Source organism: Carcharodon carcharias, chromosome 19 (assembly GCF_017639515.1).
Source record: "Carcharodon carcharias isolate sCarCar2 chromosome 19, sCarCar2.pri, whole genome shotgun sequence".
Lineage (NCBI taxonomy): Eukaryota > Metazoa > Chordata > Chondrichthyes > Lamniformes > Lamnidae > Carcharodon > Carcharodon carcharias.
The window spans coordinates 25,306,203-25,331,564 of NC_054485.1; the positions used below are offsets into that span (position 1 = coordinate 25,306,203).

A 25,362-nucleotide genomic window follows, 5' to 3' on the forward strand; every position below is an offset into this window, starting at 1 on the left:
GGATGGTGTCAAGCTTCTTGAGTGTTGTGGGAGCTGCACTCATCCAGGGAAGTGGAGAGTATTCTATCACACTCCTGACTTGTGCCTTGTAGATGGTGGAGAGGCTTTGGGGAGTCAAGAGGCGAGTTACTCACCGCAGGGTTGCGTGCCAGTGTTGTAGCTGTACTGCAACAGCTTGGCTAGGGGCGAGCAAGTCAACACAATAATGGGGATACTAACAGAGGAAATTGAACACACTTCAACACTTGAACCCCGAAAACTACTAAAATCGGTCAAGTGACACAAGGATGAGAAATGCAAAAATCTTATAGAAAACTATCACAAAAAGATTTATTTGATTTTAAAAGAATAATTCCTTTTTTTTAAACCCCTCTTCAATCGACTTGCCTGCCCGAACATTCTCCCCAAACAGAACTGAAATTTAATTTCTTAAAAAATGGCTTTTACTGTAAAATCTGCAGCAAGGTCAACATGTCAAAGTGAGGACAGACCAGGTTCGTACGTCGCTGGCAATAATGATAAATGACACTGCAGAGCACACAAGCGTACAGGATTGGATTTCAACTCCAACAGGTCATCAGAAAACATACAAACAAACAAAAATAAAAAACGGTTTATTCCTGTAGTATCCAAGCATTGCAATCAAGTGGGGAAAGTGCAGGGCTCACTCAGTCTTTACAGTCGAGGTTTTATCGGTAGTAGTTTTTTTTTTGTAGGGGGAGCCACTTTCATCAGCTCTGCCCACGCTCTGTAACGAGTAACGCAGTGTGCTGACCCCCGCTGGAGATGGACAGCACCTCTCTGTTCTCTAGCTGCTGGCCTGACATCTGGATTGGGCTCCACACGTCTTCCTCGTTGCCTGTGCTCAGCTGGAAGTTCGTTCCCATTCCCCAGGCAAAGGCACGGCCTAGCAGAACAACCATGGGTTGGGGTGGGGGGAAGAGAACAAAACACACGTCAAGAGCCCAGGGAGTGAACTCGGCAACAAATCAATAACTTTATGAGGGGAGAAGACAGAGATTGATAAAGGGGTGGCAGGGGGAGGTGGGGAAGCAAAATCTTACCATCCTTGCTGACGGCATAACTCACAGAGGCCCCACAAGCCACTGCAGTGATAACAGGGAGTCCTTGGATGACGGTAGGTGAACTCTTCTCTGTCCCATGCTCTCCCAAACCTAAACGGCCGTACTCAGCTCGACCCAAGCTGTACACTTTACCTTTTATTTTTTAAAAAAAACACAAGATCAGAATTTATAACGAGAAAGGATTAAAAAAAGCACATGAAAACAAGCTTGCCTGGAAAGGGACATTCTACCATCCAAACCTGGCATCGCAGAAGTAGTTTAATTGTTGGCTTGCGACTCTCCTCCACCAACTCCCCCCTCCCCCACTAATAGTACACGCCTAGACGTTAAGTCTGCTCCCAGTGCCATGGAAAACACTGCTCAGGTACCAGGCAATTGGAAGGTGGCAGTGACAGTTTGGTGAGATTCGCTGCCTTGAATTCAGCTTGCCCAGCTTCATCCCTGGCCTTTGTAACTGTGCCCTCAGCACCAAGTCAGAAGGGTTTCATTTTATCTATAAAAATAAAAGCAAAACACTGCGGATGCTGGAAATCCAAAACAAAACCAAAAATACCTGGAAAAACTCAGCAGGTCTGGCAGCATCTGCGGAGAGGAACAGATGGGGCGGGGCGGGGGGGGGGAGACAGGTAGAGCTGGATAGAGGGCCAGTGATAGGTGGAGATAGCCAAAAGATGTCACAGACAAAAGGACAAAGAAGTACTGACGGTGGTGATATTATCTAAAGGAATGTGCTAATTAAGGGTAGAAAGCAGGACAAGCAAGGTACAGATAGCCCTAGTGGGGGTGGGTGGGGTGAAGGAATCAAAAAAGGCTAAAAGGTAGAGATAAAACAATGGATGGAAATACATTTAAAATTAATGAAAGTAAGTGGGAAAAGAAAAATCTATATAAATTATTGGAAATGGGAAGGAGTGACACTCTCAATGCCAGCATCTATTGTCCAGCCCAAGTTGCCCTTGAGAAAGTGGTGCTGAGCCACCTTCTTGCAACTGTAGTAACTGCTTTGATACAGCTGAGTGGCTCACTATGCTACTTCAGAGGGGAGTTAAGGGCCAATCACCTTGGTCTGACACTGGAGTCACATATAGGCACTGACCTACTTGTTACCTGTGAGGCTTTGGATAAACACTATCAGAAGCACAGCCAGAATGTGGAACAGGCATCTTGGAGAAAGTTGTCCAAAGAAAGCAAGGACGGTGAGGCAGAGTGAAATGCACTGTAGTATTCAACAGTTAAGGATTAATAATTAGAGGATAGGTATCTGTATTTGTGGCTGTATTTGTAAGCACAATTAAGATCTCTGCATCCTGTGCTATGCTTCCTGTCTGCTGCCAGGACAAGGTACATCTCAAATCAGCTTCGAAGGATATTGGGGAGGGAAGGAGGAGGATCTAGTCCATATGTTGGCACCAACAACATAAGGAAGAGTAGCCAAGAAACCCTGCTGGTGAGCTCCAGGAACTAGGAGCTCAATCAACAAACAGAATTTCAAGCATTACAACCTTGGTTTTATTAACTGAGCAATGTGCAAACTGGCAAAGATTAAGGAGGTGAGCACAAAGCTAAAGGAATGAGGTGGGAAAGAGGGTTTCCATTTCATGGGGCACAGGCACTAGTATCAAGACAGGAAGGAACAGCAGAATGTGATTATTGGTGTCCTGCAAGGATCTGTGTTGGGGCCCCAGCTACTCATTGTAATATTAACAACTTAGATAATGGGATGGAAAACCACATTTCTACATTGGCAGAGGATACAAAGATAGACAGCACTGTAAGCAGCATGGATGGAAGCATAAATTAACAAAGATACTGATATATTAAGTGAATGGCCAAAACCATGGCAAATGGGTTTCAATGTAGGCAAATGTGAGCTCATCCACTTTGGAATTAAAACAGGTAGAACAGGGGACTTCCTAAATTGGGAAAAGTTAGAAACTGTGGAGGTCTAAAGAGACTCGAAGTCCAGGTACACATATAACAAGAGGGTGCTCAGTGGAGCACAGACCTCCGCCACTCTTTGTTAACCCAGCATTATTACAATTACACAGCCCTTTCTCGATGATTTTCCCTGTTTGGTTGATGCTTTGTTACTACAAAGCTGAAAAAATAAATCTTTTTATTAAGAGCTTCCATCTCACCGAGTGGTGTTGTGGTAACCACACTGGACTAGTAATCCAGAGGCCAAGGCTAATTGCTCTAGGGATATGGATCCAAATCCCACCACAGCAGTGGGTGGAATTTAAATTCAATTGAAAAAAAATGGAAATGAACGCTAGTCTCAGAAATGGTGACCATGAAATTATTGATTGTCACAAAAACCCATTTGTATCACTAGTGTCCTTTAGAGAAGGAAATCTACCCGGTCTGGCCTATATGTAACTCCGGATCCACAGCAATGTGGTTGACTCTTAACCGCCCTCTGAAATGGCCTAGTAAGCCACCCAATTCAAGGGCAATTAAGGCAAGAAACGCTGGTGTTGCCAGGGACGCTCACATCCCATGAAAGAATACATTTAAAAAAAATCCACATCCAATAATTTGCTCTGAAAACTCGGCTCACATTTTGACATCTGAGGCAATCCACAAATTCTAAAACAATCGACAACATTCTAATTCGAAAAACCCATGATATATATTTTTAAAGTCAATTCGCCTGATCTCCCAATGTTATCGGGTCCCTTAAAAAAATTCCAGGATCGGGATCCACATCTTCACCAAAAATGCATCAGTTCTTCCTTGGGCCATAGCTTATCCGTATAGCAAGTTTCACTGAAATCCACTCATTAGTTTTTGAGATTGCATTGTTCAGAGACAAACAGACGAACTGGGACAAAAACATTACCCAGCCCACATTCAGTGATGGAGGTAATTATTAAAATGTCTGATCGGGTGCAGAAAATAATCAAAAGGCTAAAGGAATGCTGGCCTTTATATCAGGCAAATAGATGGCCATCATAAGCATTCAATTAATGCTATTTGGAGCACCAGTCTGTAACATAAACACTACAAACCAGTTCAGTAACTCTGATCAGTACAAGGGCAAGTGCAGAATTGAGAGACTGCTTTGGGTATGCAGTGGGACCAAGTTCCTGCGAACCTCCCTCAGGTGGTCATTGATACAATGGGGATGCCAGTGGAGTCAACAAATTTGACAATAAAAACCAGAAAGAGGCAGGCGAAAAACTGAGAGCAAGAAATGGAAGGAGCCTCCCGCCATACTAATCTCCTGCAGTTTTATCCCCTGTACAGTAACACCCACCTTCAGAGTCCAAACACAAGGTGTGGTGCTGTCCACCGGAGAATTTGACCCAAGACTTTGTTGAGTTCTTGAATGCAGTTAATTTGTGCGCTGAGTAGCAGGGAGCTGTGCCTGATGTTCCTGCAGCAGAAACAATACAACACATCTAACACACATAACATCATTTTTTTTCCTTTCAGTTTGTTGCTTCTCATCCCACATCTTTCCTGAAAGCAGCAAGTCCTACTCGGGAACGATTCCACCCCCTATTCCTGGAACTTGATACATAAATCAGTGAGCATTGTTAGACTATTCAACTGCAGAGGCAGCACAGGTGAGCCTGATCATATCCTCATTCTGCTAGCCACAGGTGTACATTCTACAGCAGAGTAAAGATAAGATAAGGTCTATATTCTACAGCACAGTAAAGATAAGGTGTACATTAAGGAGCACAGTAAAGATAAAGCTCAACTGCTATTCCTCTTGGGCATCCTCGATCTTCATTATTCCACCACTGACAACCATGCCTTCAGCAGCTTGGGCCTTAAACTCTGGAATACCCTCCCTAAAACTCTCCACCGCTCTTCCTTCCTTTGAGAAGCTTCATAAAATCCATCTTTTTGACCAAGCATGCAACTGGGTGTCAAACTTTGCTTGATAATGCTCCTGCGAAGCACCTTCGAATGTTTCACTGCATTAAAAGGTGCTACATAAATACAAGTTGTTGTTGTTATTGAGGCTGTTTCATGCTGCATGCACACTTTGAGTTATAGGCAACATTTCTATTTGTGCTCACCTAGCTGATGATAGTTGGACAGCCCAAAACCGTAGACATGTCCTTCCTTCGAAATCGCAAACGTACAATATGCCCCGCAGAAAACATCACGAAATTTCACCTTCCCACTCCCCTTAGCTTTGAGATGCAGGCTCTTGGGAATCAGGAGTCGCTCTGAGCAAATTAAACAGGAATAACTGATGATTAAACTGAACAAAATGTCATTAATAATCTCGACAGTAATGGATACCACATTAAATGGGCTGCTGTTCCTGATCAATTATTGACTCAAGTTAAGAAAGCTGGGATTGCAACATAATCTTTGTCAGTTTACTGGGCAAAGTGGGATCCAATGCAAGGGATACGGAGTACCTAGAGTTGCAGTACAGTTCTGCTGCTTTCTAACTGAAAGGCGGAGCATACCCAAATTGCCAGCTACTGATTATCAGGCGTTGTAGGAATCAGCGCCACATTTACCTAGGCCCCGCCTTCCTCCCCGGTTTGTAAAGCATTCCGCAATTCTTCCGAGCTGCCCCTGTTCACCACAGCCAGAGGTGTAAATGTCACCATCGAGAGATAGCAATGCCAGGTGGTCGTTGCCTAAAACGAAGAACAAAAGAAACAGCCTCGGTCAACATAATTCAAAAAGAGTTCGTGAGTGTTCAAACAGCTGAGCCAATTCGCCAGTCACTGAGGTCGGCCTGGGACTAAAACCTGGAACTTCCCAACATCAGTGTGGCCACATCAACAACAAGAAAAGGGAAAAGACGTGCACTTATATAGCCCCTTTCACAAGCTCAGAATGTCCCAAAGGACTTTTCAGCCAATGAAGTGTAATAGTGCAAGGAACACGACAGCCATTTTGTGCACAGCAAGCTCCCACAAATAGCAATGTGTTAACGACGAGCTAATTTCTTTTAAAACAAAAGTTAAGGGGTAAATACTAGCCAGGACACCTCAGAGAACTACCTCTGCTCATCTTCAAAACAGTGTTGTAGGATTTTGCAAGTCCACACCTCATCTGTCAGTGCAGCATGCCCTCAACACTCCACTGGAGTGTCAGCCATTCTTATGTCCAAGGCTCTGAGGGGGTCTTGAACCCACAACCTTCTAACTCCGAGGTGAGAGTGCTACCCACTGAGGCACTGCTGACAATACAAAGGCTGCAGCAGCTGTTGAAACTGTCAAAGTTTTCAGGGCGACCGGCAATATCATTGTCACCCACGTGGCAATTGTAACTGTTCATATTAAAAATAAGAATCAGCAAATATCAAGATGTACCAAGTGAAAAAGAAATACCTGCATATAATGGTTCATACAGTTCCTCATCTTTGCCCCAGCCTCCCAAGAAAAGTTCACCCCACTGTACCTGATACAGAAACCCCTTGTCCATCTGGATCAAACTATACCGGAAGTAAAGCTGTCTCACCTGAGGCGATCTTAACTATTGGAACATCGAGAGGGACTTTCTGCGGAAAAAAGCTGGTCTTCATGGGCTCCAGCAGTCCTATAACTCCATTGTTATCCTGTGGGAATCCACATTTAAGCACAAGTTAAGCACGGACATCAAATCTATGCAACCATTTCCGAAAATGTACAGTGCCCCATGAGAAAAAAGACAAAAAAACTCTACAATTTTTGTAGTAATAAAAGCTGATAACGCTGGAAAAACTACAATTTAAAAAAAAAGATGGAAATCCATGAATTGACAGCACCAGAAGGAGAAAATATAAAAGTCAGGTGTCAGACCTGGCTCAGTAGCTAACACTCTCACCCGAGTCAATAGGTCATGGGTATAAGTCCCACTTCAGAGACCTGACCACAAAATCCAGACTGGCACGCCTAATGCTGAGGGAGTGCTGCAACTGTCAGAAGTGCCACCTTTTTAACAAGACCAAGGGCCTGACAGCTCTATTAAGTAGGCACAAAAAGGTCCCATGGCACTATTTTGAATAAAAGTAGGGAAGCGTTGCCCAGTTCCCTGGCCAATATTCATCCCTCCAATAATTGAGCATCTACCACATTAGTGTTTGTGGGAGCTTGTTCTGCAGACGTTTGCTGCTGCACTTCCTCCATGTAAACAGTGACCAGAAATTAGAAGAGTTTCACTGGCTGTAAAGCATTTTGGGACTTCCAGCAGCCACAAATATATAACGCTATATAAATATATATGCTATATCAATTCAGGTCTTTTTCTTATTTATCTTCAATAAACAAACACCTGGATCTCTTTGGGCAGTTCTGACAAACAACATTTCCCCTTGGCTAGCAAGGGACAAACCAGACAGGGTTCCCAACTCTGCTCACGAGGAACTTTGGATATCGACAGAGGATAAATCAGGTTTTTAGGAGAGGAGGAGGTCAATAAGGCTCTAAGCCTGTTCTGCCATTCAATGAGATCATGGCTGAATTAAACCTTAATTCCATTTGCCTGCCTTTGTTTCACATCCCTAATATGCTTACCCAACAATGGCCTATCAATTCACTTCACCTTTATTATCCACACGGAAATATGTTTTGGGTACATTGTTCATTCATTAAAAAAATATAGAAATTAATAACGAGAAAGAAAGAAAATTACTCTATCACAAGGATCTAACTTTAATTAAATATGTATTCAAAACTATTCCAATGCATTAAAATAGTCAGCGGGTCCTGCCCTAAGTTCACATCCTCATCCATACATCAAACCCCTGTTAAAAGTTCTTATACAGAAGGGCACAAATGAGTTGAGGAACCAATTTGTCCTGCATCTGAGAGATTGTAGCTTTCGCCCTAAATGCAGCCAACAGGAATACTATTCACCACACACTTTCCTTTTGTCAAAATTCTTCGAGAGCAGATTTGCTCATCAAATCGATCAAAGTTCCAAAAATTTGAATTGAGGCCCCAGCATTCATAGTTTTTTTTTGGGGGGGGCGGGGGCGGGGGGGCAGAGAGAGAGAGATCCAAATTTCCGCAACCGTGTGTGTGTGGATTAAACGTTTACTGCTTTCCCTCCAGACAGAATTATGAAATAGTTGGCTCCAATGACTCTATTACTCACTCCTTAGATTGACGTGAAGAATGTCCACTTCTGCTTGGTCCCCCAACAAGGATTGGCAATGAGAAAATTAACTAGAATCATACAGCGCAGGAAGAGTTCGCTCAGCCCATCATGTTTAAGCTGGCTCTTCAAAACAGCTATCCAATTAGTTCCATTCCCTTGCACTTTTCCCACAATCCTGCAAACTTCTCCTTTCAAGGTTACATCCAATTCCTTTTTGAAAGGAATTGAATCTGCTTCTGCCTCCCTTTCAGGCAGTATATTCAGATCAGAACAACTCTCAGTGAAAAAAACAAAGTCTCATTCCTCCCTCTTGCCAGATTTTACACCAATTATCTTAAATAGGATTCTGTACCACAGAAAGAGGTCATTCAGACAACCAAGCCTGCTTTCTGAAGGAGCTAGCCAATTCATCCCGCTCCACCACTTTTCCCCACAGCACTGCAGATTCTGCCTTTACAAGCATTTATCCGATTCTCTTCGGAATGTTACTGCTGAATCGGTTTCCACCAGCCTTTCATACAGTGCATTCTAAATCACAACAACTTGGCATATTTAAAAAAAAGTCTAATCTCAGAATCAGTTCCAAAGAGTCATATTGGACTCAAAATGTTAACTCTGTTTCTCTCTCCATAGATGCTGCCAGACTTGCTGAATTTTTCCAGCATTTTTTGTTTTTATTTCTCATCTCCGAACCGTCTGGTTCTCTTGTCAATTACCTTAAATCTGTGTCCTCGAGTTACTGACCCTCCTGCCAGTGGAAACAATTTTTCCCTATCTGATCCTCCAAACCCGCTCACCTTTGAAAGCCTGTATTAAACATCCCCTCTCGTGACTTACCCTGAAGGAGCCCCAGATATAGACTTGGCCGACATCAGTCAGAGCCGCACTGTGACTGTCACCGGCAGAAACCTGCACCACGTGCTCGTTGAGTGCAATCCGAGCAGGGACCATATCTGACCCATCCTGCGATGTATCACGACCGAGAGCACCTTCATCATTGCAGCCAAATGTGTAAACCTGAGGGCACAAAAGAAACAAAGTCAGGGTTATCCATCAACACTAGGTACAAACAATCAGCACAGCCTTAAATGGGGTCATTCCTAACCATTGGAGTTCTCCCTAGAGTCCTGGTCAACATTCACCTCTCAACCATCATCAGTAAAAAGAGACGCTCTGGTCATTTATCTCATTGCTGTTTGCGGGAGCTTATTGTGGATGAATTGGCTGCCGTCTTTCCTACATTACTACACTTCAAAAAGTACTCCATTGGCTGTAAAGCTCTTTGGGACATCGAGGTTGTGAAAGGTGCTATATAAATGCAAATCCTTATTTCATTCACAAACAAAAAAAAAAACAGAAAATGGTGGAAACACTCAAGCCTGCCAGCATCTGAGGAGCAGGTAGAAAAGTTAATGCTTCAGGTATTCTCATTTCATCCAGCTCTGACAAAACGTTAGCTCCCGTTTTCCCAATATTTGACGCTTTCAGAATCAAAAATTCTAAATGATACAACGCTAAAGGTGGCCATTTGGTCCATCATGCTTGCGCTAGCTTTTACGTAGAGCTATCCAGTTAGCCCCACTCTCCTGTTCTTTCCCCATAACACATAGGGTTGAAGCCAGTCTTTGTTCAGGTTGTTAACACAAAATACACTATCATGGGAGGGCACTGGATGAATTTTATTATGCAAGTTGAGGTCAGGGACATGTACAATTTTTTTTGTATTCATACATGAGATGTGAGCATCACTGGCAAGGCCAGCACTTATTGCCCATCCCTAATTGGCCTTGAGAAGGTGGTGGTGAGCTGCCTTCTCGAACCTGCAGTCCATGTAGCGTAGGTACACCCAGAGTGCTGTTAGGGAGGGAGTTCCAGGATTTTGATCCAGCGACAGTGAAGGAACAGCGATATATTTCCAAGTGAGGGTGGAGTGTAGCTTGGAGGGGAACTTGCAGGTGGTGGTGTTCCCATGTTTGCTGCCCTTGTCCTTCTGGGTAATAATGGTCGCGGGCTTGGAAGGTGCTTTCAACAGAGACTTGGTGAGTTACTGCAGTGCATCTTGTAGATGATATTAAAAGCTGCCACTGTGGGGCAGCAATGGAGGGAGTGAAGGTTGAAGGTGGTGGATGGGGTACCAATCAATCGGTCTGCTTTATCCAGGACGTCACACTTCTCAAGTGTTGTGGCAGCTGCACTCATCCAGACACGTGGAGAGTATTCCATTACACACCTGACTTGTGGCTTGTAGATGGTGGACAGGTTATGGGGAGTTACTCGCTAGAGGATTCCCAGCCTCTGACCTGCTCGTGGCCACAGCATCTATCTGGTACTTGCAGCTGTGCTGTACAGATACAATACTCCTTCTGTCACTGCATTCTAAAAGCATACATGAACAACGATCACAGCAGCAATACACCATTATTATTAGCATAAAGGTTATAAATTAAAAAGGACCCAACCACATGATTAGGAATCAGCAATTTGCCTTGCGCTGAGAATTTCAAAGGACAGTTTGTCACTGGGTTGATGGTGGGAGGATACAAGTAAATCTCAGATAAAAGCAAAAAACTGCGGATGCTGGAAATCTGAAACAATAACAAAAATAGCTGGAAAAACTCAGCAGGTCTGACAGCATCTGCAGAGAGGAACACAGTTAACGTTTTGAGTCCGTATGACTCTTCAACAGAACTAAAGAAAAATAGAAAAGAGGTGAAATATAAGCTGGTTTAAGGTGGGGGGGGGAGAACAGGTAGAGCTGGATATAGGGCCATTGATAGGTGGAGATTGCCAAAAGATGTCATAGACAAAAGGACAAAGAGTTATTGATGTTGGTGATATCAGCTAAAAAATGTGCTAATGGTAACACTAAGGGTAGAAAGCAGAACGAGCAAGGTACAGATAGTCCTAGTGGGGGTGGGGTGGGGGGAAGGGATCGAAAAAGGCTAAAAGGTAGAGATAAAACAATGGATGGAAATACATTTAAAAATAATGGAAGTAGGTGGGAAAAGAAAAATATATATAAATTATTGGAAAAGGGGGGGATCGGAAAGAGGATGGGGATGGAGGTGAGAGTTCATGATCTAAAATTGTTGAACTCAATATTCAGTCCGAAAGGCTGTAAAGTGCCTAGTCGGAAGATGAGGTGCTGTTCCTCCAGTTTGCATTGAGCTTCACTGGAACATTGCAGCAGGCCAAGGACAGACATGTGGGCATGACAGCAGGGCGGTGCGTGGCAAGCAACAGGGAGATCTGGATCATGCTTACGGACAGACCGAAGGTGTTCCGCAAAGCGGCCACCCAGTCTGCGTTTGGTCTCTCCAATGTAGAGGAGACCACATTGGGAACAGCGAATGCAGTAGACTAAGTTGAGGGAAATGCAAGTGAAATGCTGCTTCACTTGAAAGGAGTGTTTGGGCTCTTGGATGGTGAGGAGGGGGCAAGTAAAGGGGCAGGTGTTGCACCTTCTGCGGTTGCATGGGAAGGTGCCGTGGGAGGGAGTTGAGGTGTAGGGGGTGATGGAGGAGTGGACCAGGGTGTCCCAGAGGGAACGATCCCTGCGGAATGTTCCAGTGAAGTTGAACACAAACTGGAAGAACAGCACCTCATCTTCCGACTAGGCACTTTACAGCCTTCCGGGCTGAATATTCTCTCCTCCATCCCCACCCCCTTTCCGATCCCCCTTTTTCCAATAATTTATATATATTTCTTTTCCCACCTGTTTCCATTATTTTGAAATGTATTGCCATACATTATAAAAGCAAAAACCTGCAGATGCTAGAAATCCAAAACAAAAACATTTCCATGCATTCTTTTACCTCTACCTTTTAGCCTATTTCATTCCCTTCCCCCCACCCCCACTGGGGCTATCTGTACCTTGCTCATCCTGCTTTCTAATGTCACCGTTAGCACATCTTTTAGCTAATATCACCATCATCACCTCTTTGTCCTTTTGTCTATGACATCTTTTAACAATCTCCACCTATCACTGGCCCTCTAGCCAGCTCTACTTGTCCCACCGCACCGCCCCTCCCCCTAAACCAGCTTATATTTTACCTCTTTTCTATTTTTCCTTAGTTCTGGTGAGGAGTCATATGGATTCGAAACGTTAATTATATTCCTCTCTGCAGATGCTGTCAGACCTGCTGAGTTTTTCCATGTATTTTTGTTTTTGTTACAAGTAAATCTCTACATTCTGGGCACCAAGTTCAACAGTATGCATGGCTACTAATGCATTAAGTATTAATGCTCTTCATATAGGTTCACAATGGGGCTCTTCTCACCTTATAAAGGCAAGTGAATGGAATCTGAATGACAGCCCTAATTCTCACTCCCTGGCTGAAATTTCTCACCTATTCACAGTCAATGGGAAATCCAACGTCCAGTATGTTGCAACTGATTAAACAGATTGAAATGTTATCATTTGCATTTCTGAGCCATCAGCAACTCCCATGAAATACAATTACTTTTCAACCACAGGGAACCATTAGCCATTAAGGAAAAATTTGCATTTATATAGCACCTTTCAGGTCCTTAGGGTATTCCAAAGCACTTCACAGCCAATGAGTTAATTTGAAGTGAAGTCATTATTGCTTTAGAGCCATCGAGGAGTACTGTATTCAGACTGCGCCACAGATCAGGGAAGATAGATTGATCTTGGAAGGGGCAGATAGAGAGGAACTATTTTAAAGAATGGCAGAAGGAGGCCATTTAACCTGGATAAAAACAAAATACTGCAGATACTGGAAATCTGAAACAAAAACAGAAAATGCTGGAAAAACAGCAGGTCTAACAGCATCCGTGGAAAGAAAAATAGTTAGCGTTTCGAGTCCGAATGACTCTTTTTCATTTAACCTGGCACGTTCATGTCAGCATTCTGCAATAGCAATGCAGCGAGCCCCACTCCCCTGCCCTTTCCCTGTAGCCCAACAAGTGCTACAGGTGCTTATTCAATTCCCTTTTGAAAGCCACAGTTGAATCTGTCTCCACCACACTCATAGGCATTCCAGATCCTACCCATTCACTGTGTAAAGGTTTTTCCTCTTGTTGCCATTGGTTCAAATGCCATGCATCTTACCTCAGCTCCCACTGGGAAATGTTTCTCCCTTTCTGTTAAGAGCTGATTTTCAACACTTTTGTCAAATCTCCACTCAACCATCTTTTCCCCAAGGAGAAACAGCACCAGCTTCGCCAAACTATCCTCATAACTGAAGTTCCTCATCTCTGGGATCGTTCTCTTGAATCTTTTCTGCACCCTCTCAACAGCCTTCCCATCCTTCCTAAAGTGCTGTGCCCAGGATCAGACACAATATTCCAGTTGAAGCCAAACCTGTGTTTTATAAAGATTCACCTTGCTTTTTCCCTCTATGGTTTTTTATGAAACCCAGGACCCTCTAAGCCTTTTTAACCACTTTCTCAAACTGGACTTCCACCTTCAATGATTGTGTGCAATAACCACCCTAACTGCCCCCGGGCCTCTCTGCTCCTTAACTCCCTACAGAATTGTACCCTTTACTTTACAATGCCTTTCCTCATTTTCCTACCTTCAGGCTTTTCGGCATTAAGTATCATCTACCACCTGCCCGCCCTTACCAGCAGTCTGTCTGCGTCCTCCTGAGGGCTATCACTAACCTACTCACAAAAATTGTAGACCCAAGAAAAGCAGTCATTCTAGTATGAACTCATGGGGAACCGCACTGTCTGCCTTGTCCCAGTCCAAAAAAAAGCCGTTCACCAGTACGGTTTCCTATCACTGAGCCAACTTCCTATTCATGCTGCCACTGCCTTTTTCGTTCCACAGGCTTCAACTTTGTCCTCGTTATCTGGCATTGTATCAAACGCCTTTTGGAAGCTCACATACATCATATTACCCTCAATCAACCGTCTTTGTTACCTCATCAAAACATGAAATCAAATTACTTAAACACAATTTAGTTTTAACAAAACCGAAAATGCTGGAAAAACTCAGCAGGTCTGACAGCATCTGTGGAGAAAGTTGATGTTTTGAGTCCGTATGACCCTTCTTCAGAGCATACGGACTCGAAACGTCAACTTTGTTTCTCTCTCCACAGATGCAGTCAGGCCTGCTGAGTTTTTTCAGCATTTTCTGTTTTTGTTCAGATTTCCAGCATCTGCAGTATTTTGCTTTTTTCTTTAACAAATCTATGGTGGCTTTCTTTAATTAATCCAAAGCTACAGGAGTGACTGTTAATGATCTCCAATATATTTCCTCAGGCGGAGGAATCCAAAACAAGGAGGCATAACATAAAATTAGAGCTGGGCCCTTTAGGAGTGAAATACAAGCAAAATACTGCAGATGCTGGGAATCTGAAATAAAACAGAAAATGCTGGAAAAACTCGGCAGGTCTGACAACATCTGTGGAGAGAGAGAGTTAACACTTCGAGTCCGTATGACTTTATTCTTCAGAGCTGAAGAGAGGTAGAAATTAAATCACATTTCTACCTCTCTTCAGCTCTGAAGAGTCAAACAGACTCAAAACATTTAACTCTGTTTCTCTCTCCACAACTGCTGCCAGACATGCCGAGTTTTTCCAGCATTTCCTGTTTCTATCCCATGTAGGTGTGAACTTTCTCAGGCTTTGGATGCTAGGCCAATTGACATTTAAGACTGACACGCCAATGCAAGAACAGAGAGTGTTGCACTGTCAGGGGAGCCATTTTATTGATGAACTGTCTGCCCTCATAGCTGGACATAAAAGTACTCATGGCATTATTTCGAAGAAGAGCAAGAAATTTCTCCCTCTGCCCTGACCAACATTTTATTGCTCGACCATCACTAAAAAAAGTTTATCTGGGCATTTATCATGTTGCCGCTTGGGTGGAGCTTGCTGTGTGCCATTCGACTGCCACATTTCCTACATTACTACACATCAGAAAATACTTCAGTGGCTGTAAACCGCTTTGGGGCGCACTGATGTTGTGAAAGACATGACATAAATGCTGGGCATTCCTTCAGTACTTACGCTGCCTGACACCCCGAGGCAGACGGTGTGCATTCCCCCAGCCTCCACCTGCACTATTTTCTCTGTCAATAGCTTGACAAAGGCGGGTTTCTTCCTCTCCATCACGTTTTCTCCGAGACCGAGTTGACCAACATCGCCCTGGCCCAGCGTCAGGACAATCCCAGGGATCGTCCCATGTGAAGAATGCGAGACTGCAGGAAGGAAAAGCAAACTGGGTTTCCATCATCATCAAAAAGCACATAATCGACGAGAAGAGCCACATAGACTAGGTTGGTATTCCCTTGAGCATAGAGAATTAAAGGCATGATCTAAGGTGGCGTTTAAGGTGATTTAAAGGGGTTGATAGTCTACATAGAGGAGGTGGGGAAATGCAGAAACATGGGCGGGGCTGGATCACTCTTAAAATGAGAGGTGGGCCCTTCAGGGGTATTGTTGGGAAGCCTTTCTTCACAAAAATGGTAGTGGAAGTCTGGAGCTCTCTCTCTCCCCCGCAAAAAAACTATTGAGGCTGCTAGTCAATTAAAAATACCAAAGCAGAGACTGATATGTCTTTGTTAGGCAAGGGTATTAAAGGTTACAAAATTAAGGCAGGTAAATGGAGTTCAGATACAGATCTGCCATGATCAAATTCAATGGGGCAAAACAAGATAGAGATGCTGAACAACCTATTCCTCGGGCCACTTCTTCTTGCATAATCCATATTTGGGAGTTTCAAATTAAATCGGCTTGCTTTTTAGCACTGCACCAATGTCACCACATCCTTACAAATGGCTTCCCCAGAACCAGCAGCATCAAGGTTCTACTTGAGAATGTCAATGATGTCAGCAGCTGAGAAAACCCTTTTAACTCTGGAGCAGAGGCAAATGGATAGCCTGGGATCCCAGTGCTGATCATTACCCAGAGGCCCCCAATGGAAAGTACACTCCTGTGTGGATGGGTGTAATGACCCCTGCAGTCGATTAGCCCTTTATTAGTCACTGCCTAGGCTCGCCCATGGAAAACAATGACAAAGGGCATCTGGGATTTGAGCAATCATACTCAAGAAAACTTCAGCACCTTCGGGAAAGGTGAATAAGCCGACAAAATAAAAACTGATGGTGTGTCTGTTTACATTGACTCGTCCTCAGTGACCAATGCACAACAGCAGAGGGAGGTTGTGGATATCAAGCACAATGAAAAGCGAGAGCCCATATCATGCTGACTTGGTATATCACTGTTCCATCACCATCACGGAGTTAGAAACCTGGAACTCCCTTCTTAACAACACTATGCGCATGCCAACAGCACATGGGCTGCAGTGATTCAAAAAGATGACACACCACCATTTTCTCAAGGGCAATTAGAAATGGCCAATGCCTGACTAGCCAGCAATGCCCAGATTCCACGAATGAATAAAGCGTTAATGAGGCACTGTGGTCCAAAGGCTAGTCAGTGCCCATTTGTCTCTTACTGCATTAGTCCTCGTGGGCCAAGCGTCACCCTCACTCACCCAGCAGCCTTGATACCGGAGCTTCAGGGAGACAGGAGGTCAAGTTCAGACACACGATCTCTGATTGCCAATGGCTTCATTTACTTCACCTCAGGACAGCTGGTTGCTGCCAACTAAAGGAATTGCCATCTTCACATCTGACCTCCCTCCACTCAGAGCAGCCCTGGACATCACCATAAGAAGCTTGTTCACCTTGTTTTGAAGATTGAGGCCTGACCGGGTGTCTGCTGATTATACCTCACATCAAGGTAAACGTATGGAAATGAATTCAAGTGAATGCTCCACTTTTAACACTCAGCAAGTTAAAAAAAAAACCGACCCCCTACTCCAACAGACTACATCTTTTGATGATGATCTGCTTCTATCACTGCTTGTTTGTCCCTACAACCACACCAACCCCCTCCACCTCTCTGTCTCTCTATCTCTCCGCCCCCCACACACACACCTTAAACCAGCTTATATTTCAGCTCTTTCCTGGACTCGAACTCAAGTTCTGTCGAAGGGTCATGAGGACTCGAAACGTCAACTCTTTTCTTCTCCGCCGATGCTGCCAGACCTGCTGAGTTTTTCCAGGTAATTCTGTTTTTGTTTTACATTTATATAGCACCTTATAAAACACTTCATAAATGCTGACAGTAAGCCACATAAGGAGATACTAAGGCAGGTGATTTTAAGAAGCAAGGGATGGAGAGGAGGAGGATTGGGGAGTGAATTCCAGAGTCAAGACATAGGCAGCTAATGGCACAGCCACCGATCATGAAGCAATGAAAACAGGGGCACGTAAGAGGCTGGAATTGCAGGAGTGCAGAGATCTGGAGAAGTGGAGGGCTGGAGTTCCCAGCGATACGCTTCAACTCCAGCTGAAAATGCTCCCTCCAACTACAACAAATATCTAGAAAGGCAAGAATCTTCAAACCATCCCGCACGGTAATTTCATGCAATAGGACAAATCATCTACAGAAGCTAGCCTTAGCAGAGATAAGGACCCAGGCCCATCCATCTCCTCAACTAATTGGCCCACGCTCCCTTTTGAGAATCTCTCTCAATCAAAATCACAAAAACAAATTCTCGGTCATGATCACATTACTGTCTGGAGGAGGAATGCTATGGGCAGAATGGCCATAGGCAGAATTCCCACATTACAATGGCTACTTTTCGAAAGTACATCACTGGCTGTAAAGTGCTGAGGAAAAGTAATTTAACCATGGAGGGCATCACAGCAAGGTTCAACCCTGGTTCTGCTTAAACAGGATTCATGGAATAGCTCAAATAAAAGTAAAATACTGTGGATGCTGGAGACCCGAAATAAAAAGTTCTGGAAAAGCTGAGGTCTGGCAGCGTCTGTGGAGAGGGAAACAGAGTCATGAAGAGTCATATTCGACTTGAAACGTCAACTCTGTTTCTCTCTCCACAGATGCTGGCAAACCTGCTGAGTTTTTCCAGCACTTTGTTTTTATTTCATGGAATAGCTGTTGGGGCAAGAATGAAGACAGAAAGTGCTGGAAACACTCAGCAGTTTCTGATAGTCATCACTGTGAAAGGCCAACTTTGCCTCTCTTTCCGCAGATGCTGTCAGACCTGAATATTTCCAGCATTTTTTTTTTGCTTTTATTTCAGATTTCTAATGGTATTTTGTTTTTGTATTGGGGCAAGAATGCTGGCTTAATTGACCCTCTTCCCCTCTGGGGAGTGCACAGTCTGCTGTCTGGATGAAGACTAACCAACTGAATCAAACCTTATATTTTAAATGGGTCTCGCCCTACTACGAAGCTAAGTTGCTTTGTTACTTACCCTTCCATTGCAAGTAGACTTCTATAAAGGTACAATGATCTTCCAGCTCATGGTGCTTACAGTTAAAGCAAGGGGCAAGTATAAATTGATACAGCTTTTCTAGCCATTGGTACCAGCAGTGAAAATTGAGAGCTTTACGCAGGAATGTACAACCCAAGTATACAAAGTCTGCCACGCTGTCAAAGGCACAAGGTTACTTTCCGTTGGCATTTGGGGGATAACTGAGAGACTGTATCACTAGACAGCAAGACCAACACACAGGGACTTGAAGCTGCAATGTCATAGATACATCCAGACAAAAAAGGGCCCCCACCAACCCCAGAGAGGTCATGCTCTTGTGATGCAGGAAAGTAGGAACAGTGTGATACATAGATTGTCATGGTAACATTTACAAAAAAGCAGCAAACCTCATCAGTAGAGTTTGCAGACATCACAAAGCAGGTCAGTGATGCTGGAGCAGTTTAAACAGTCACTGCCCACAACACAGAACTGGTTAACAGAGCTTCGGCCTTTCTCAGTCCATTTGTATGTTGGAACCTACACCCCAGGCCGTCCAAACCACAGATACACAATGGATTGACCATTCTGTGATCTGTTGGAGATTTCAGAAATGATGATTAATTGTTGATTAACCAAAGGAACATACAACTGACTAGTTTATCCCAATGCTCAGTTTCTATTGCTAAGCGAATGAGAATGCAAAGAGGCCAGCAACTGTGTTGAAAGCCACTGGTTCCAGATTGGCCCACTTGTAACAGGCAGAAGATAGGGAAATGAGTAAAAACTGTGCATGTGCAGCGTTCATGAATACGCTGTGAATACAGCATGGAATATGTGATGTTTGCCAATCTAGTGGCAAGATCAATAATAACAACTTGCATTTACACAGAGTCTATAAATGTGTCTGTTATAGATTACTCTACAGGCCTATCTCCAACACAGGATGCAATGTATAATGAAGACAATGCAATTATTGGGTATAATTGGAGTTTGGATTTGAGATTTCCGTTTTTCCCACTATTCGAAAACCAGCTGAAGCATGCACTTCAATAAAAGGCCACATGTCTGCATATTCTTCCAGCTTCTAATCACCTTCCCCTGAAACTTTTACAAAGGTTTTATAAAGAACCTCTCATGGTTTTGAAATGCCACATACCTTATGCCACAAGGACAAAGCATTTCACTCCCCTCTCCTCATCCAAGTCTCCCCCAGCACAACAGAGCAGAGCCATTCCACAATGTGGGGCCACCCTGTTCTACACAGCTCAGTACCATATACCGCATTTCAAACAAGGCTTGCATTCGTACAGCACCTTTCATGACCACAGGACATCCCAAAGCGCTTTACAGCCAATGAAGTACTTTTAAAACATAGTCACTGCTCTAACATAGGAAATCCTGCAGCTAATTTGTGCACAGGAAGCTCTCAATGCTGCAAAATATTAACAATCATATACCCTATATTTGTGATGTTGATTGAGGGATAAATATTGGCCAGGAGAACTCCCCTGCTCTTTTGTGAAATAGTGCCCTGGGATCTTTTAACATCCATCTCAGAGAATATGTGGGAGTCGCAATTTAAAATCTCAGTGGAAAGATCGCACCCCCCTCAGTGCTGCACCAGGGCATCAAACAAGATTTTTGTTCTCAAGTCTCTATAAGAACATAAGAACTAGGAGCAGGAGTAGGCAATTCAGCCCCTCGAGCCTGCCCTGCCATTCATTACGATCATGGCTGATCTCATTTCGGCCTCAACTCCAATTTCCCGATCTTGCCCCATAACCTTTCAACCCGTTACTAATTAAAAATCTGTCTATCTCCTCCTTAAATTTATTCAGCGTCCTGGCATCCACTGCAGTTTGAGGTAATGAATTCCACAGATTCACGACCCTTTGAGAAAAGTAATTCCACCTCGTCTCTGATTTAAATCTAGCACTACTTAGCCTAAAACTGCGGCCTCTAATTCTAGAATGCCTAGAAGGGGGAACATCCACTCCACGTCTACTTTGTCTATCCCCTTTAGCATCTTATATACCTCTCATCCTTCTAAACTCTAGCAAGTATAGGCCTAAACTGCTCAATCTCTCCTCATAAGACAAGCCCCACATCTCTGGAATCAATCTAGTGAACCTCCTCTGAACCGCCTCCAGTGCAGCTACACCTTTCCTCAAGTAAAGGGACCAAAACTGTGCACAGTACTCCAGGTGCAGTCTCACCAATGCCTTGTACAGTTGCAACAACACTTCCCTATTTTTATACTGTATTCCTTTAGCAATAAATGCCAAAATTCCATTTGCCTTCCTTATTACCTGTACACTAGCTTTCAGCAATTCATGCATGAGGACACCCAGAACCCTCTGCACTGAAGCATTCTGAAGTTTCTCTCCTTTTAAATAATAAGTCGCTTTTTTATTCTTCCGACCAAAATGAATAACCTCACACTTAGCCACGTTAAACTCCATCTGCCAGATTTTGGCCCATTCACCTAACCTGTCCATATCCATTTGTAAATTTCTTATTTCTTCATTGCAACTTACTTTCCTACCTATTTTGGTGTTTAGCTATAGTACCTTCTAGTTGGGGCCCAAGGACTGAACCCTGTGGCACCCCACTAGTTACAGCTTGCCATCCAGAAAAAGACCCATTTATCCCGACTCTCTGCTTTCTGTTGGTTAGCCAATCCTCTATCCAAGCTAACATATTAACCCTAACTCCATGAGATCTAATCTTTTGTGTGGCACCTTATCAAAGGCCTTCTGGAAGTCCAGATATACTACATCTGCAGGATCCCCATTATCCACTTTGCTTGTCACATCTTCAAAGAACTCTAGCAAATTAGTCAAACACAATTTATTCTTCATAAAACCATGCTGACTCTGATGGATTGCATTTTGATTTTCCAAATGCCCCATTACTACTTCCTTAATAATGGATTCCAACAATTTCCCAATGACAGATGTGGGGCTGGAATCCACAACCCTCTGTCAGAAGCAAAACTGCTACCCACTGAGCGTGGAACGCCATGCCTAGTGTGTCAGTCTGTGTTAAAATTTACATTTTATTTTGAATGGCTAAATTTTTGACACATTTAGAAACAAATCAATGCATCCGAGAATCTCCAATTCACACCTGAATATGAATCCAACCTGTGTGAATCAAACAGGTCTTTCCTTACCCAATACAGAATGCTGGCCCTCTTGTTGTAAACCCCAGTTATTCCCAAGAGTTTAGGTGTATGTGGGAAAATAGTCATGGCTTAGGTGAGTGTCAAGAATGTACATGGGTACTGCTAGCTAAAAGCGCACAGCAGAGCACAGAGTGCAGTAATCTCCACATTACTTGCCCAGCCAGCAGTCTGCTGGGGCACTGATAAGTGGCAACAATCCCAGACCCTCGAGACAGGTTTTAACCACCCATCAATCTGGGCTTCTCACCCTCAATCTTTCGTAATGCTCGCTGGCATCAGGGGTCTTTCTGGTTCCAATATTACCTTACTGAATCCAGCATACAGATCTCCTGACTGGTCTCCGCACTTCTATCACCAGGCACCTGTCAACTCAGAGCAACAGCGATCCCAAAACAAGCCTTACTTAACCCCTTTCCCTCCACTCCAACATGGGGTTTGAGCCCTCTCTAAACAAATGCTAGCTGCAACAGTGTGAGCAGCACAGCAAACCAATGGAGAGTTCCAACAGATGTGTATCTGTTAATCAAGCTGAAATCATTTTACTTCTGTGAGATATTTTTAATACTTTACCAAAAGTTTAAAATAATGAATATTAGCTATTTTATATATATATATATATATATATACAGAACCCAGCCAATAACAATAGAGGAATCCAGGTGAGTTGTAAACTAGTGATTCACAAAGTGAATGAATATACTCACTCTTTAATTTTTTACTTTCGTCACCTTGCGTTTTCTCCTCATTATCTTTTGACCTTTTCACTGACCTTTTTCCTGGCATTGTATTCTGAAATTCCTGTCAAGCAACAATATTCAGTTGAAGTGAAATACATATGCATGACTGATGACATCTGAGATTTAGCTACACCATGCTTTTGTGATGGTGTATTCCTGATGACCATCAGTTTAAAAAGAATCTGTCAGAACACCCACCCTTCTTCAAAGTTTTTTAATTAGCCTTAATCGTTATAAACAGCAGTGCTTCCCTATATTGTGACTGTTCTGAAGTATATTTTAATAGGTTACTGATCTGCGATCAGAATCCACGGCAAGTGTCTTATGACTTGCAAGGTATCAGTTTCAATTCAGATACAGCAGCCGACTATATCTTCAAGCAGAAGAGACAACACAGGAGGCCATTCAGCCCTTGGTGCCTCTGCAGCTTTCGAAACACTCTGCCCCCTCCCCATAACCCTGCAGCTTTTTCCTTCGAGTTTATATCCAATTCCTTTTTCGACTTAAACTGTCTCCACCCTCCTTTCAGGCAGTACACTGCAGATCATCGCAACCAGCTGTGCAGAGAAAAAAAATCTCATCTCATCTCTCTCCGGTTCTTTCGTCACAATATCAAACATTGGTGTATATATATAAAAAAAAACCTTAGAAATCCTGATTATTCTCAGTAACGCCACTGTGCAAGCTGGCCCCTGAAGACAAACCAAAAAAGGAAACTATCATTCAAACTGCCCGCTCAGAGAGAAAAATATCTCTGGGCCTAAAATTTTACGTCTCTCGCCATCCAACAAACCAGCTAAGCCCAAAACTTAAAATACAAACCTCTTTCTTGTAAGTGTGGCGAGAGCGAGTTAATAAATAAAGAAAAATACACGAATACTGCAACAAGGTCGGAGAGTCCCAAACGATTATTCTGGCTGTTCCAACAGCACAGGCCTAGGCAATGGCAGCAGCCAGCGAGCCAACAGTCAAAATAACCGGTAGCAGTCAAACGGGAGCCTGGCTGGGAATCACCCGAGACTCCCCCAAGCCCGCGACTTTTAAAAAATCCCGCGTCCCCGGGCAAACTTTTCTTTCCAAAAACAACTTTATTCACAAGCAAATAAGACTACAAACGCCATGCCCGGACCTCTAACGCACGGGAGAGGCATTACACCGGGTGGGGGGGGGACACTGAATACCGCGATTTGACAATGGGGGCGAGTGCAGTCCCGGAGGAGAGAATTAAAACTGGAACGCGCTCCCAGAAACATAGGGGACGGAGTCTGTGGCCCGCCGCACAAAAATGATACCGAAAAGGGAAGAGAGGGGGGCTGGAATGGGGGCTCCGCGCTCCGACCGAAAGTTCAAAAAGAGAACGTACACACACACTGGTCAGAGCGTTGGGATACACGGCATTTGGATCTGGAACGTTGGGGGGGGATACACAACGTTCTGAGTTGGAACGTTGGGATACATGGCATTCGGAGCTGGAACGTTGCGGGGGATACACAACGTTCTAAGTTGGAACGTTGGGATACACGGCATTCGGAGACCCTCCATTTAATGATTTAAAACAGCTTTGCTATTCCTATTATTAAAGGGAACAATATATTTACCATTTCCTCTCACTGACCTGCCTGCCGCCACCGTTCACTCGCACACTGTGCTTTTTTTTCCCCTCTCTCCTTTCCAACGCCACTGACAAACACCGGCGCATGCCCGGAGATCGGAGCCCGCGTAGTTTGAAATGGATGCGGAAGCAGCGGGAGGAATGGATTCACTGGAGCCAAAGACTCTGCCCAGTACAAGGGGCCACATTGTCATACAGCTGCTGCCATATGCTCACGCCTGTCATTTTCCAATGCTACAGTTTGTTAAAGTATTGCAGTTCACTTCAGCAACTTCACCAATGTTTCCCAAAGTCCATCTAGACATTATAGATTTTAATGTGAGGCGAGTTAAATAAACTTTAATTTTCTACTGAGGATTTCAAATGACACAAAATAATATTCATAGTCCGAGATTTCCACTATAGATTCTGCTACGCACTAGCTTTACAAAAAATGCAGTACCATTCCTCAGATACTGAAACAGTCTGTGCCGAAATGCAGAAAGACCTGGGCAACATTCAGATTTGTGCTGATAAGTGTCAATTAGGATTTACACCACACAATTGCTGGGCAATAACCATCTCCCCTTGATATCCAATGGCATTACCAACTCTGAATCCCCCACTAACAACATCATGGGGTTTGCCATTGACCAGAAACTGAACTGGATGACGAAGACCTCCTACCCAAAATCCACAAACAGGACTGTCTCGGCAGACCGATCATGTCAGCCTGTTCCTGCCCCACGGAACTCATTGCTTGCTATCTTGACTCCATTCTCTCTCCCCTTGTCCAGTCTCTTCCCGCCTACATCCGCGATTCCTCTGACACCCTACATCATATCAATAATTTCCAGTTCCCTGGCCCCAACCACCCCCTCTTCACCATGGATGTCCAATCCCTCTACACCTCCATCCCCCACCAGGATGGTCTGAGGGCACTCCACTTCTTCCTCGAACAGAGGCCCGAACAATCCCCATCCACCACTACTCTCCTCCGTCTGGCTGAACTTGTTCTCACACTGAACAATTTCTCCTTCAACTCGACTCACTTCCTCCAAATAAAAGGTGTGGCTATGAGTACCCGCATGGGCCCCACTTATGCCTGTCTCTTTATGTGGTATGTGGAACATTCCTTGTTCCAGTCCTACTCAGGCCCCCTCCCACAACTCTTTCTCCGCTACATCGATGACTGCTTCGGTGCCACTTCATGCTCTCATCTGGACCTGAAAAATTTATTAATTTTGCTTCCAATCCACCCCTCCATCATTTTCACATGGTCCATCACTGACACTTCCCTTCCCTTCCTTGACCTCTCTGACTCAATTTCTGGTGATAGACTGTCCACCAACATTCATTACAAGCCTACCAACTCCCACAGCTACTTCAACTACAGCTCCTCACACCCCACTTCCTGTAAGGACTCCATCCCATTCTCTC

At 44.0% G+C, this 25,362-nt stretch overlaps 1 protein-coding gene across 3 annotated transcripts; it reads right to left on the reverse strand.

Annotated features, from left to right (window-relative positions):
* Positions 1-305: 305 nt before the first annotated feature.
* Positions 306-24,015, reverse strand: rcc1 (regulator of chromosome condensation 1). Of its 3 annotated transcripts, none has more exons than XM_041212083.1 (10): positions 23,947-24,015; positions 22,299-22,392; positions 15,128-15,318; positions 8,985-9,164; positions 6,528-6,624; positions 5,576-5,698; positions 5,120-5,272; positions 4,345-4,464; positions 1,065-1,217; positions 306-907 (listed from the first exon to the last, which is right to left on the reverse strand). In XM_041212083.1, exons 2-10 carry the CDS (start codon positions 22,375-22,377, stop codon positions 732-734), a joined length of 1,272 nt encoding a protein of 423 aa, XP_041068017.1. In that variant the 5' UTR covers positions 22,378-22,392; positions 23,947-24,015; the 3' UTR covers positions 306-731. The 3 variants fall into 3 exon arrangements, with proteins under 3 accessions (XP_041068017.1, XP_041068015.1, XP_041068016.1); XM_041212081.1 differs by having other exon boundaries at positions 23,930-24,015; XM_041212082.1 differs by lacking the exon at positions 23,947-24,015 and adding an exon at positions 23,154-23,457.
* Positions 24,016-25,362: the final 1,347 nt, after the last annotated feature.